This window comes from Brassica oleracea, chromosome C7, assembly GCF_000695525.1.
Source record: "Brassica oleracea var. oleracea cultivar TO1000 chromosome C7, BOL, whole genome shotgun sequence".
Taxonomy (NCBI): Eukaryota; Viridiplantae; Streptophyta; class Magnoliopsida; order Brassicales; family Brassicaceae; genus Brassica; species Brassica oleracea.
Genome location: NC_027754.1, coordinates 34,146,007 through 34,158,302, shown reverse-complemented (window position 1 = coordinate 34,158,302; position 12,296 = coordinate 34,146,007). Strand labels below are relative to the sequence as shown.

Genomic DNA, 12,296 nt, shown 5'->3' with positions numbered 1-12,296 from the left:
CATTTATATTTTAATAAAATTACTTTGTCATTTTATTAGGCAACTTTCAATAACTTATCTATAAAACCCGACATGAATTAACACCAACAATTTATTTATTTTTTAAATGTAGCTTTGAAAATAAGACGCTTATGAGAATTTCGACGGTTGGATTTAAACGATTAGAAAATAATTACAAATGATAGAAGATAATAACAAAGGAGACTAATTAAGTTAACTATTTATATTTGATATTAAAAAGTTAAATAGTAAAAACTGGTGATAAATAAAATAACATAGTAAATTAAAAATAATATATCTAAACTTACAAAAGCTTAAAAATAACAAAATTGTAAACTATATATTTCCTTTTGAAATAATAGAAAATTAAATTTAAAATACGATAAATAATTTTCTTCTTTCCAAGCGTACACAACTAAAAGTAAATTGATAAAGAACTGTAAAATATCATAAGACCATAAACTAAACTATTAGAACATTTATATTTTTTTAAAAAAAATTAATTCATTATATTTTTGAAACAGAAAGTATTTGTTATTTAAACTATAAATAAACACCTTATTTTTACAATCTAGTTATATGTTTTAGAAGGCGGTGTTTCACAGATAGTTCTTGAAAGGAGAATGATACTTTTTCCGGACAAGATTGGTTTAGTACTGTAAAAGGATTTGATGGGATGATGGAGGCAAAAAATGTTAGAAGTAGTCTTTCTCCTCTACATGCAGAGATGAAAGCGCTACTCTGGACAATGAAATGTATGAGAAACTTACGGCTGTTTCAGGTTACGTTTGCAATGGATTATTCTCAATTGGTGAAGATGGTTTCAGAACCAGAAGAATGACCAGCTTTTGCAAGTTATTTGGAAGATTTAAAAATTCTGAAATAAAGTTTCTTCCGACCAGAGATCATCTATGTACCACGAACGAAAAATACAAAGGCGGATAGCTTTGCACGTAGTGTAAAGAAATAACTGTCTTTCGTCGTTCACATGGATGCAGATTTTTCGATGTGATTCACAGAATGAGTACGAGTCTATAAGCCGATGAAAAAAAAAATATGTTTTAGCAGTCTATTTAAACCGTTCCCAATCTACGAGTCAAACCTAAAACGAAGTCTTTAACTGTTCACATTTAATTATTTTATCACATTTTTCAAACATGTGGATGCATAGTTGTTCTGCTTTTATGATTAAGAACTAACAAGAGATAAAGTATATGAACTTTTTGGCTCTCAGGATGGTTTTGTGGCCACTAAAAATATCCATTTCTCACATGTGTCCAAATTCTTTTCAAATTTTTCTCATTTTAGAACGTGATATATTTTATAATCGCTAACCATCATTTCATAAATCGTGTTCTGTCCAAATGCATATCTATGAAAAAGTTTATGAAAGAGAAGAAAACTGTTGTTGCGGCCTATTTGCGGCAGTAAAATCGAATAAACCAGTTAGATCTGTTTACTCCACCTCTAAAAGAGGCCTTGGCAGTCAAGTTGAAATGGAATTGGATAATATTTTAACAGGGATGTCGTGGCAAAATCTTAAATTAATAGGGGTCTGGTATTGCGTATAGTAAAGTAAGGGCATGTTTATTCGATGTTCTTATAGTGAGATTTTTATCGTAATATAAAAACCGTTTCTTAACTTTTAACTAAAAAAAACTAAGAACATACTCTTAAATAAGAGTTTTAAGAGACGGTTCTTAGTTTTTCTTAGTTAAAGTTAAAAGACGGTTCTTATATTACGGTAAAAACTTCATCCTAATAACTTTCCGATAAACATGGCCTAACAATATAAAATCATAAATTTCACGCAAATTAAAAAAGAACAAATTTAGCATGTTATTTTATTTGTTATATTTCAAAAGAATTGTATTCATTTGGTATCATACGCAAAGCTCCAACTATATATTTATCAAATCACTAAATTCACAACAAACATAAAGCCCCCAAATTGCAATGTAAATTGTCACAGACGAGAAAACCCACTAATCATAAATTGATTTATCAAATCCGTACCCAGCACGTTTTGTTCTTCCATCACCTCATTTTCCAGACCAAAATGTTAATAACACAATAGACGACAAACACCATCCATAGTTTCTGCGTTTTACAATTAATAATAGGGGTTAATAATATCGTTTCTCGTTTTAACCCAATGTTAACCGAGTCCACAAACAGATAGATGTTTGATGTTTATTGTGTCTGATAAGGTATAACATTTTTAAATTAATACTCTATAAATTAATATACACTAAAAATTTCTATAAAATAATATAATTTTATAGTTCCAAATTGAGTTTTCGATTCAACTAGTATATCGATAAATTAATAATCTCTATAAATTAATAAAAAATTATAGTTTTGGTGTAGTTCCAACATTATTAATTTATTAAAGTTTCACCGTCTATAACTCCAAATTAAACCTTGTCGAAAACATTTCCACCCATTTTTTGGATGGATTTTTGATGTTATTCTCAAATGCTAATTTCTTATTCTTGACAAGTTGAGTCATCCCACTAGCTAGTGTAATGCTTTTCAAGAATTTTAATAATATTATTGCAGATGACAAAAAAAAATCTTGCACAAGTACGAGATTTATTTTGTGTTTCTTGAAAATTATTATTATTTTTATTTTTATTTTTATCAGTGTATTACAGCTTGTAAATTTCTTTTTAGCTTGTAAATTTTTAACGATCTCATTTTTATCATACCAAATGAAAATCAAACCGAACAAGAATACTGAAAAATTTGAGAACTGATTTCGCGTTTCCGACCGGGGGAAACGAGAAGAAAACACAGAACCGGACCAGACTTCTCGGTTTAAGATTAAAATTAACAAGCGAGATGCACGCGTGATACAAGCGCGTCGGGGAAAACATAAAGAAAATAAATAAAAAGGTAAATTCAATGTAAGAAGACTTTTCAGAGAGACCAAACAACCCATTGTCCGATCAACACCGATCTACTTCACCAGACATGTTCTCACACGTGTCTTTTTCAACTCCGATCTTCGACTTTTTACTTCGACTCTAGTCTCTGCTATGCTCTTCACCATTAACTAAGACTTAGGTTTAATCGAGATGAAGGGAGAAGGTAAAGTGTTCTTCCTCAAGTCTCGCATGAAATGGATTGGTCTCCTCGGTCTCGTCTTGTCTGCTTTCTCTCTCCTCGTCCACTTTCTTCTCGCCGGATTCACCGACGACTCCATCTCCGATTACTCCATCCCCGTCACTCTCTTCTCCTGGAGACCCGTCTTCGATAATCCTAGATTCAACCGACATGTAACTTTTTTGATCTGTTTCTCAAGTGTTTTAAGTGGATCGCCATCGTTGATGATAAAAAAGAGATTAATATAGAATCAAAAGAGAACCAGTTTTATTTAATTGTCTCAAGTGGGCCATTCATCTTTTGTTGTGAGTATCTTCATTTTTCACAGGAACTCACATCTTCTTTCCAAAGATAATATAGAAATCGTTTTTATGTTTTGCTTTCCTTAAAAAAGTTGTAACATTTTTGTTTGTAGCAATAATAATGACTCTCTTGCCTTTCTTAGTTTTGAAAGTTTATTTTAAACATTGGATCAAGATTCGTACTTATTTATGTGTGTTTTAGCTTTTTTGATCTTGGAACTTCCTTTTTGATGTATGTTGCAGACTCCACTGTACAGAAGACTCTGGGGTCCAACAAGGCATGTGGAGTCATTACTTCCTTATGCTATTCCAAGAGGCTACCACTCAGGTTTGTTTCTTTTTTAGCTAAATTCATGTTTCTCTTACCTACATTGTTGGATCTTGAACTGAATCTTTGAGATTTTGTTCTTTTGGAGTTAAGTCTTAACTTGGAATGGTAGCTGACCTTGTTGTCTTTTTTGTGTTTAAGTATCTCATTGTGTTTTAATGTTGTTTGTGGATTTGGTGGTAACAGATCCTCCAGCAAGGACAAACGGTTTTGTTTTCGTTAGAATACAAGGTGGTTTCCATGAGATTAGAAACTCGGTAAGAACAAGAAGATTCTTGACATTATTATCAAGCGTGACACTTCTCATAACTTTTAACTTTGGTCATTTTTTTAGATCCCTGACGTTGTAGCTGTTTCTCGTCTTCTTAACGCTACTCTGGTTATTCCTGAGATCCAGTCAACAACCAGCAGCAAAGGGATTAGGTTCGGACTTGAATCACTATGATTGATGTTGTTGACTTAGGTTATTTGATCTAGTTTCATTGATACATTGTTGTTAACGAGCAGCTCACAGTTTAAGAGCTTTGCATATCTATACAATGAAGAGCACTTCATGGCTTCACTTGCAAATGACGTTAGAGTTGTTAAAACTCTCCCCAAGAATCTCAAATGGGCTAGGAGAAAAAAACAGATCCCTTCCTTTAAAGTCTCTTACGGGTCTTCCCCTTATTACTACTTACACCATGTTCTGCCTGTTCTCATTAAACACTCGGTCGTTGAACTAGTTGTCCCTCACGGTGGATGCTTACAAGTAAACCAAAAAAATCAAAAACTCCCATCTTCTTAACAATCATTTCTCTACAGTATTAATCTTTGAATATCTTCTGATATAGGCTATACTTCCTACTAATCTTGAAGAGTATCAGAGGCTGCGGTGTAGAGTTGCTTTCCACGCCTTACAGTTTAGGAAAGAGGTTCAAGAACTCTCCACCAAAGTGTTGCAAAGGCTGAGACCTTTGGGAAGACCTTTCATCGCCTATGATCCAGGGATGACAAGAGAAGCTTTGGCTTATCATGGATGTGCTGAACTCTTCCAGGTACTTTGAAGTTTTACCATATTGTACTGTCATAGTATGTTAGGAACTTAAATGTCTATTGCATTTTTGGAGCTGCTTGAAGGATGTTCATACTGAGTTGATTCAACATAAACGAGCTTGGATGATAAAACGTGGGATTGTCAAAGGGAAACTCTCTGTAGATTCAGCTGAACAACGCCTCCAGGGCTTATGTCCTTTGATGCCAGAAGAAGTAAGCAAGAGTGTACATTTATTTACAGATTTTATTTCATATATGTAATAAAACCTGTATTGGACCTTGACACATGTGTCAGAGGTCCCAGTTCGAGTGACCGCTGTGATGAAACTAATATTATATTAAAAAAAAAACTGTATTGAATGCTTTTGGATCTCTCTATCTCTCTCTCAGGTTGGTATACTTCTACGAGCTTATGGATACTCATGGGACACAATCATATACGTAGCCGGAGGAGAGGTATTTGGAGGGCAGAGAACGTTGATTCCATTGCACGGCATGTTTGAAAACGTTGTTGACAGAACTTCTCTTAGTACTGGATGGGAGCTGGCTAAAATGTATGGTCGTGAGGCGAAACATAAAGACATCAGACCAAAGACACCTCCTTCGGTCGAGGAAGAAACCAAACATGACTCGTTGAAGAGCATAAGACAAAGACCTCAACCGCTTCCGCCTCCACCAGCTAGACCAAAGTACTACAACATAGAAGGTTGGTGGGGTTGGGTGGCCGAGAGTGACAATGAGCCTGAGAACACTGTTATTGAGTTGAGAACTAATGCTCATAAGTTGCTGTGGGAAGCGATTGATTACGTTGTGAGCGTTGAAGCTGATGTGTTTGTGCCGGGGTTTGATCGTGATGGGAAAGGACATCCGAGTTTTGCTAGTTTGGTGATGGGTCATAGGCTTTATCAGTCTGCTTCTGCTAAGACGTTTAGACCAGACAGGTGATGTAATGTAATGAATGTTATCATACTCATAGATTAATGTTTAGTGATCTTAACGTTTGATTATACTTGCAGGAAACAAACTGCAATGCTTTTGGAAGAGATAAGAGACCATATGTATGAGGCCAATCACACTTGGATAGCATCTGTTAGGAAGCTTCTGAAGAGAAGTTTACTTGAGGGTCTAGTGGAATCTTCTAAAAGATCAAAAACCTTTAGTTTTCTTTCGCATCCTGTACCTGAATGTTCTTGCATTAGGAGGGGAGATAGGGTTTCAAACGTCTCACTGATTGAAGCGGATCTTGGGGTGACACACCGTTGTCCGCAAGGGATGGATGGTGTTGTAAGATCAAAGGATAATAAGAATGCAGAGAGAGAAGAGGATCTTGATGAAGAGGACTTGTCTTCTTCAGGGTTTTTCTTTGGTCATAAAGAAAGTGGAGGGAGCAGTAATAGTAACAATGAGACTGTAAATTCTGAAGCTAACAACAAGGAGGAAGGGCAGCTTGAAGATCAAGAAGAGCTTGAGGGTGGCGAAAGATAAGCTGAGAGCTTAATTGGTTTTTTTGATTGAATATGCAATAGCTTATTATATAGACAACGAGCAAGTCCTACGTACCAAGTAGATCTAACTAGGAGAGCTCACTTCTTGGGTTGCAATATTTTCATCTTTTCTCAAAATTAGTTTATAGCCTGGTTTATTAGGTTTGTGTATTAGAAGAGACATCTTTTTTGGTGATCAATTTTACTACAGTTCAGTGTGTGTTTAAGTGATTTTTATGAACATAGTTCTACGGAACAATGATCTCAGAGGCAAGATGAGTGGTTTCAACTCTTTCTTTGAATGATAGGTTTTTGATTCCAAAAGGATTGTATAGACCTATGATTGAACCATCACCGTGTAATAAATAATCCAAGCGTGTGCATGAGTAAAGATAGAGAACTGAACCTGTCATTAAAAACTCATTCTTGTAACAACAAGACACTCAACACTTAATACGGAATCAAACAATCTCAAGAAACTCTGTGATACAAATACAAAATCAGCAAGCGTAAAAACAATAACCAAACCCGCAAAATACAAAGCGAGGCCCTTTGCAAACCAATGCTGGGAACAGAAAGCAAGACCTATAATCACACAGTGGATCGTTTTTATGGAGAAGAGTACCGTTTTATATACACATTGTACCTTTGGTGAAATCTTTGTAAAGCCTGGGAATCAATGTTTCCCATAGACTTCTGCTAAATAGTAAATACCCTCTCGTTTTTGTCTTGCACGGAGCAACCTTCAAATAGATATTTCTTCATCCTTATCGTAAAAGGCAATAGGATGATTTCACATGGTTGTGCCACGCCGCAACGTTTTGGCCGTCAACCGTGACCCAGTCCACAACAGTTGCAGCAGGTTGTTCGTACCATTCGTCCAGCTGCATTCAAATACAACACAATGCTGTTTATTACCCCAATCCAATCATTAGTGTGCCTAAACTATGACTATTGATTCCGTAATAACCATGTCCAGATCACTTAGGAACCCATCACCTTCTGTCATACATCAAGAATGACTTGATCGATGGGGGTAAGAGAAATAGTATCATAATAATAGCAGTGAGGTTAATATAGTTTAAGGAGTTGAGTTGCTTACCAAACCCCACACGTGTTTGCAGTGCTCCAAGGAAGCTTGAGCATTCAAGACCGCAGTCTTGAGCTCAGGCAACCATTTCTCTGTGATTGTGTTATCTTGTTCTGTGGCAAGATCTAAGCAATCCTTGGTTGTCCTGCAAGAATGGATCAAGCAGAAAAGTAATATGGCATAACTGAGATGATAACGGTGCAGCATCCACACGATAGAAGCACGACTTACCTTTCATATTCTTGCTGGGCATGGTAAGCATGGCTTAACAGAGATCGACCACTTTCAACTAAATCTTGACGTATATCCACCAAGTTAATTGCCTTTGCTAAATCCTCCAACACACATGCCTCGGAGCCACGGAGCCTCAGGCAGAACTCAAGAGACTCTAATACTGATGCCAAACTTGCATCAGAACCCTCCAAACCTTTATATAAAGCAAGAAAAATTGGTTACAGAAATCTCTAATACTGATGTCCTACAGATGCACTCTTTTACATTATTGCACTACATCTCATTAAAACCACAACATGAGAACAATGCAGGTAAAGGGATAAGATAGAGCCATTCAAGTAGATAGTGAATAGTAATAGTTTTCACACCTTAAAATTTTGGCCATCAAAATCATTTTTGCGAGGGATTCGCTATTCAGTGACTGCAATTGAGGGAAAAAAAGATACTCACCCGCAGGATACTGCAGGGCAGCGGAAATGCGGCATATAGAAGGAATAGCCGATGGATCTCTCGCACCAGCTCTTGCAGTCAACAAAGCAGCATTCTTCTCTGCTGCTGCAACAGCTTCAGGTCCTGTTGACCCATTAGCTCCCATAGACTCCAGAAGGGCCTGATTAAGAAAAAGGGAAATCAATATGAACTTGATGGTAGCAGTAACATTCACGTTTGCTAAAATAAAACAGCACGGAACCTAGTTATAACCATTCCGCTGCAGCAATGAAACAAACAAAAACCATGAATTGCTAAATTTCCTCTATGCTTCATGAATATAAAAATCGCAGTTGAAAGAATCCTTGTATAACAAACCACAATTTTCAATCTGTAACTTCCAGTACAATCCAAATAATATATAGTTCTGTGTAATATATATCTTACAGACTATCATCAGACAGATAGGGAGAGAAAATGCAAACCTGCGGAGTAGCTGGAAGCATATAGAGGGTGTTATCAGGACTTTGGAAGAAAGCAGACACTTCTTTCTCAATGAAATCTTTAGCATTCTTCGAAATGTCTGCAACAACCTCACTAGCTGGAATTATGGTGGCCATTGCGTATTCTCTTGCAGCTAGTGGCTGCTGACTCCAGAATGCAGCAGCATCCTGAGCAAAGATCGGACATCACAAGGTGTTAAGTCAATCATAATTATTATGTTTACAGTTCAAATAACAATATTAACTGGAATTTACCATGTTGGCCTTGAGAAGAGTAGTATATATGGTTTCAAGTTCGGATCTACGAGCATCAAATTCTTCAATTTTCTTCCACTTTTGTTTTAAGGAATGTTCAGCTTCTTTTCTTTCAGCGGATAATTTATTCAGTCGTTGTATTTCAGATATCAATGTATTTAAGCTAGCCCTCAACCCAGCAGCTTCTCGTTCTTTGCCCCATACGTCCAACTGCCAAGAATATATAATCAACTCTGGTGTTGCTAAACATAAAAGAGTATCAATTGCATAGGCCATTAATGACAGAGGTAAGTTGGAAAGAAACGTCTTTTAGAGAACTGGATGAAAATGTATAAATTAATTAACTCAAATCACGGAAAGTTGGAAACCAAGTGGTATCTGGCATTTACCTCCAACTGCCTAAGATTTTTAACATTCTGTGACGTGCCTCCACCAAGTGAATGAGAAGAAACTGCGTCAGCATTTCCGTGCAAACGGTTTTTAAGTTTCTGACATAAAACCCGAGCTTCTGCGGCTTTGTTTAGTGCATCTTCAGTTCCCAAAAACTGTTGCACATGTGCTTTCTGGATACAAGCATGCGTACAAGATGAGATGAATGGATTCTAAATGCAGATTATACAGTGTAACAAATGTAAATGCAGCATCTAGCCCCAAAAAAAAATCTATAAGTGCGAACTAAGCCATTGCTAAACAGTAAGCCTCTAAACATTATATTCTGAAAATAGCCAGAAAGAAACCAAAAAAGGAATTAGATAAGGAGAGCAACCTGCCGTTCAAGGAGCTGGTTGTTTGATCCTTTCGAATTCGTATCTGTGGGTATCTTCCCATTACCATTAAACTGATAACTTAGTGGGGAGCTTATGTCAGAAGAAGAAATCTCCATTACCCGGTTGTTTTCGTACTTATACCTGTAGAATAGGTTTACATCAAATAACTCTCATCAGCTGATCAATACACTGGAACATGAATTTCAGAGGGTACATATATTTCATTCAGTAAAAGGAAAAGAGTTAAGCATAGATATTATTGTTCCGTGACAAAAAAAAAAAAAAGCATAGATATTATTGATCGAACGAGTGAAAAGCAAGCTTATGAACAGCCTATATCAACCAGATAAGACATATTTGAATGAAAGTTAGCTGCCAACGACTAAGACTAAGTAACGTAACTATCACTATGCATAATAAGTTGCACCATCTCCTCGGAATTTTAAAGAAATCGGTAGAAATAGCAAGCAAGGTGCCTTCAAGTGAATCATACCCAGCTAACACAGAATTTCACACTTAGAGAAGAGGCATTTTAAGGAAAGTAGAGAGGCACCTCAATGTTTCGGCATCAGCTCTGATATCAACCCTCTCTATCTCCTTCGATATTAGGGTCTTAAGGCGTAGGGTGTGTGCAGCAATAGCCTGAAGAAGTAGAGGAGGGCTACTCAGGCAGTTCACTATAACACCTCTCATCTCATCAGATATTTCTCCATCATATTCAAAACTCAGCTTGGCAGTTTCCACCTCAGGATGCGAATGAATACCGTTTCCTTCGTAAGCAGGAAAAGAGTTAGATATCCTGTCAGCCATGTGCGACGCAAGTGACTCACAAGCTCTCCTGATACTCCGTTCCCGGGCTGTTTCAACGAGAATGACATCATCCGCCGACTTGCTTCCTCTCACAGAGGAATAAACAGCTTCCCTCTCGCTGTTAGTGCTGAGCTTACTCGACAAATCACTCAAAGAATCCAAACTCGACCTCTGTGCATTCCTCGCTTGATTAACGTACACTTGCAGCCTTTTGTGATACTCTGCGAATATCCTCGCTGCTTCGTCACATTGCTGATCGTAAGCTTCCAACGTCACTTGCTTATGCCTACAAAAAAGAATAACACGTCATCAAAAGATTCAAAACCAAACATGAATACTTTCAGTGCAGATGCCAAACCTGTAATTAGCTCTCTCGTCAAGCATCCGCTTCCTTTCAGATTCTTCTCTCGAAACCTCAAGCATTCGAGCTTTAAGATCCTTTCTTTGCCTCCTCACAACGTTTCTCAACCTCTCCACCTCTTTCGCAGCCGCCTCTCTTTCACACAATGCAGCCTCTCTACTCTCCCCAGCAAAGGCCTTCTCTTTCCTCCTCCCTTTGGCTTTACTCTCCTCCTTAACCGGATTAGCATCACTGCTACTACTTCCACTACCACCATGAACCGTAATGTTACGCCTAATGCTCTCAACAGTCTTCTCAGACTTGGCTCGGTTCATCAGAAAACTCCAAATGGGAATCATGTTCCCTCTACAAACCTTCCTAATTGCATCAACGGAAGGCACATGGGACTTGCTCCGGTAACCCATTTCCTTCTGAAGCCATTCTAATATGGCTTCTGGCGTTGGAGCTGAGCTCGATACGCTCTGCATTTGTACGGAGTTGGAGATTGTCTCTCACCCACAAACCTTTTTGATTGTAAAGGAGAAGCCTTTAGGTTTCGACGAGTGTTAGCATTTGGAAAGGGGCGCGTGCGATGTTAGGGTTTTGAAGTCGTCGGCGATTGAGCAATTACCGATTGATTTGAGAGAAATAGAGGACAAGCAGATCTGGGAACCTAGAAGAACGAGAGAGAGAGCGATTCAGTGATGATGAGGTTTCTCACTCTGTCTTCTCCAGATTTGAATTGAAACGACTCCGGGTCCGGGTCGAACCGTTTTGTAGGTGATCGATTGATATGTAGATAGGACAAAACAAAATCATTTAAACTTAACCGAACCAAACCAAAAGCTTCCATTTTTTATTTTGGGAAAATTAGAAGATCGGACAAGTTTGAATTAGAAATTTGGGCAAGCCCATGTTTTAATTAGGTTGTTGGGCAACCTAGTAGGAGAGAGAAGAAAAAGTGGACAGTTTTAACCTTTTTGCCTCACAATTTTGAACTGAAATTCGTGGGACCAGACTGTTTTTTGCCCAGAAAAACTTGCCTCAGGAATACCGACACACGCGCGCCGGATGTGCGTGTAAGAGACAAATTGAATATTATATTATTTTAATTTCAGAAGGAAACATGGTATTGGGCTTCGTTTTTGGGCTATTTGACCCCAAAACTTGAAGACCTTATATGTGATGATTTCTCGCGGAAAACAACGGCTCCAAGGTGGACGAATGGCCATTAATGACTGGTGACTTTGGAAAACATGTGTTTTACTTTAATTTATTAATTAAAAACAGGGCAACTATTAATTATTTAATACAAAAACGTACGAACCCTATCTCTTTGCCTGTCTCCTTGTTGAGGAGTAAAAAAGGCTACCGAACAAGGGAACTTGAGGCAGCGAATTTTACACACAGAGGCATGAGCTGCATCCGATATGGTGAGGGAGGAAAGGGTATGGCGGATGGTGGGTGTTCTGTATCTAGCATCGAAGGTAAATCATATATAAGCCGTACACCATTGCATTTATGACATTATAGTTATTGCTGAAATCATTTATTACAGATTTGAGGGTGTTCGGAATTCAGGTGTTTTTTTGTGCGAAACTATATTTATTG

General features: G+C 37.4%; 2 protein-coding genes across 2 annotated transcripts; one reads left to right on the top strand and one right to left on the bottom strand.

Annotated features, from left to right (window-relative positions):
• Positions 1-2,849: 2,849 nt before the first annotated feature.
• LOC106305917 (uncharacterized protein At1g04910) lies at positions 2,850-6,549 on the top strand. Its single transcript, XM_013742345.1, has 9 exons — positions 2,850-3,281; positions 3,654-3,738; positions 3,925-3,995; positions 4,073-4,161; positions 4,246-4,489; positions 4,572-4,775; positions 4,858-4,986; positions 5,164-5,714; positions 5,790-6,549. The coding sequence occupies exons 1-9, from the start codon at positions 3,081-3,083 to the stop codon at positions 6,256-6,258; spliced, it is 2,043 nt and encodes a 680-aa protein (XP_013597799.1). The 5' UTR covers positions 2,850-3,080; the 3' UTR covers positions 6,259-6,549.
• A 158-nt stretch (positions 6,550-6,707) lies between these two features.
• Positions 6,708-11,433, bottom strand: LOC106305916. Its single transcript, XM_013742344.1, has 10 exons — positions 10,704-11,433; positions 10,089-10,631; positions 9,535-9,676; positions 9,158-9,331; positions 8,769-8,978; positions 8,496-8,681; positions 8,032-8,191; positions 7,579-7,774; positions 7,360-7,492; positions 6,708-7,141 (listed from the first exon to the last, which is right to left on the bottom strand). Exons 1-10 carry the CDS (start codon positions 11,171-11,173, stop codon positions 7,025-7,027), a joined length of 2,331 nt encoding a protein of 776 aa, XP_013597798.1. The 5' UTR covers positions 11,174-11,433; the 3' UTR covers positions 6,708-7,024.
• Positions 11,434-12,296: the final 863 nt, after the last annotated feature.

Bases quoted from the DNA above. Each gene is read 5' to 3' on its own strand.
- LOC106305916 (XM_013742344.1), bottom strand. From the start codon at position 11,173: ATGCAGAGCGTATCGAGCTCAGCTCCAACGCCAGAAGCCATATTAGAA. The intron at 8,979-9,157 runs GTAAATGCCAGA...TATTCTTGGCAG, and splicing joins AAAATCTTAGGCAGTTGGAG to TTGGACGTATGGGGCAAAGA. The intron at 8,682-8,768 runs GTAAATTCCAGT...ATCTTTGCTCAG, and splicing joins CTCTTCTCAAGGCCAACATG to GATGCTGCTGCATTCTGGAG.
- LOC106305917 (XM_013742345.1), top strand. From the start codon at position 3,081: ATGAAGGGAGAAGGTAAAGTGTTCTTCCTCAAGTCTCGCATGAAATGG. The intron at 3,282-3,653 runs GTAACTTTTTTG...TGTATGTTGCAG, and splicing joins ATCCTAGATTCAACCGACAT to ACTCCACTGTACAGAAGACT. The intron at 4,490-4,571 runs GTAAACCAAAAA...CTTCTGATATAG, and splicing joins CTCACGGTGGATGCTTACAA to GCTATACTTCCTACTAATCT.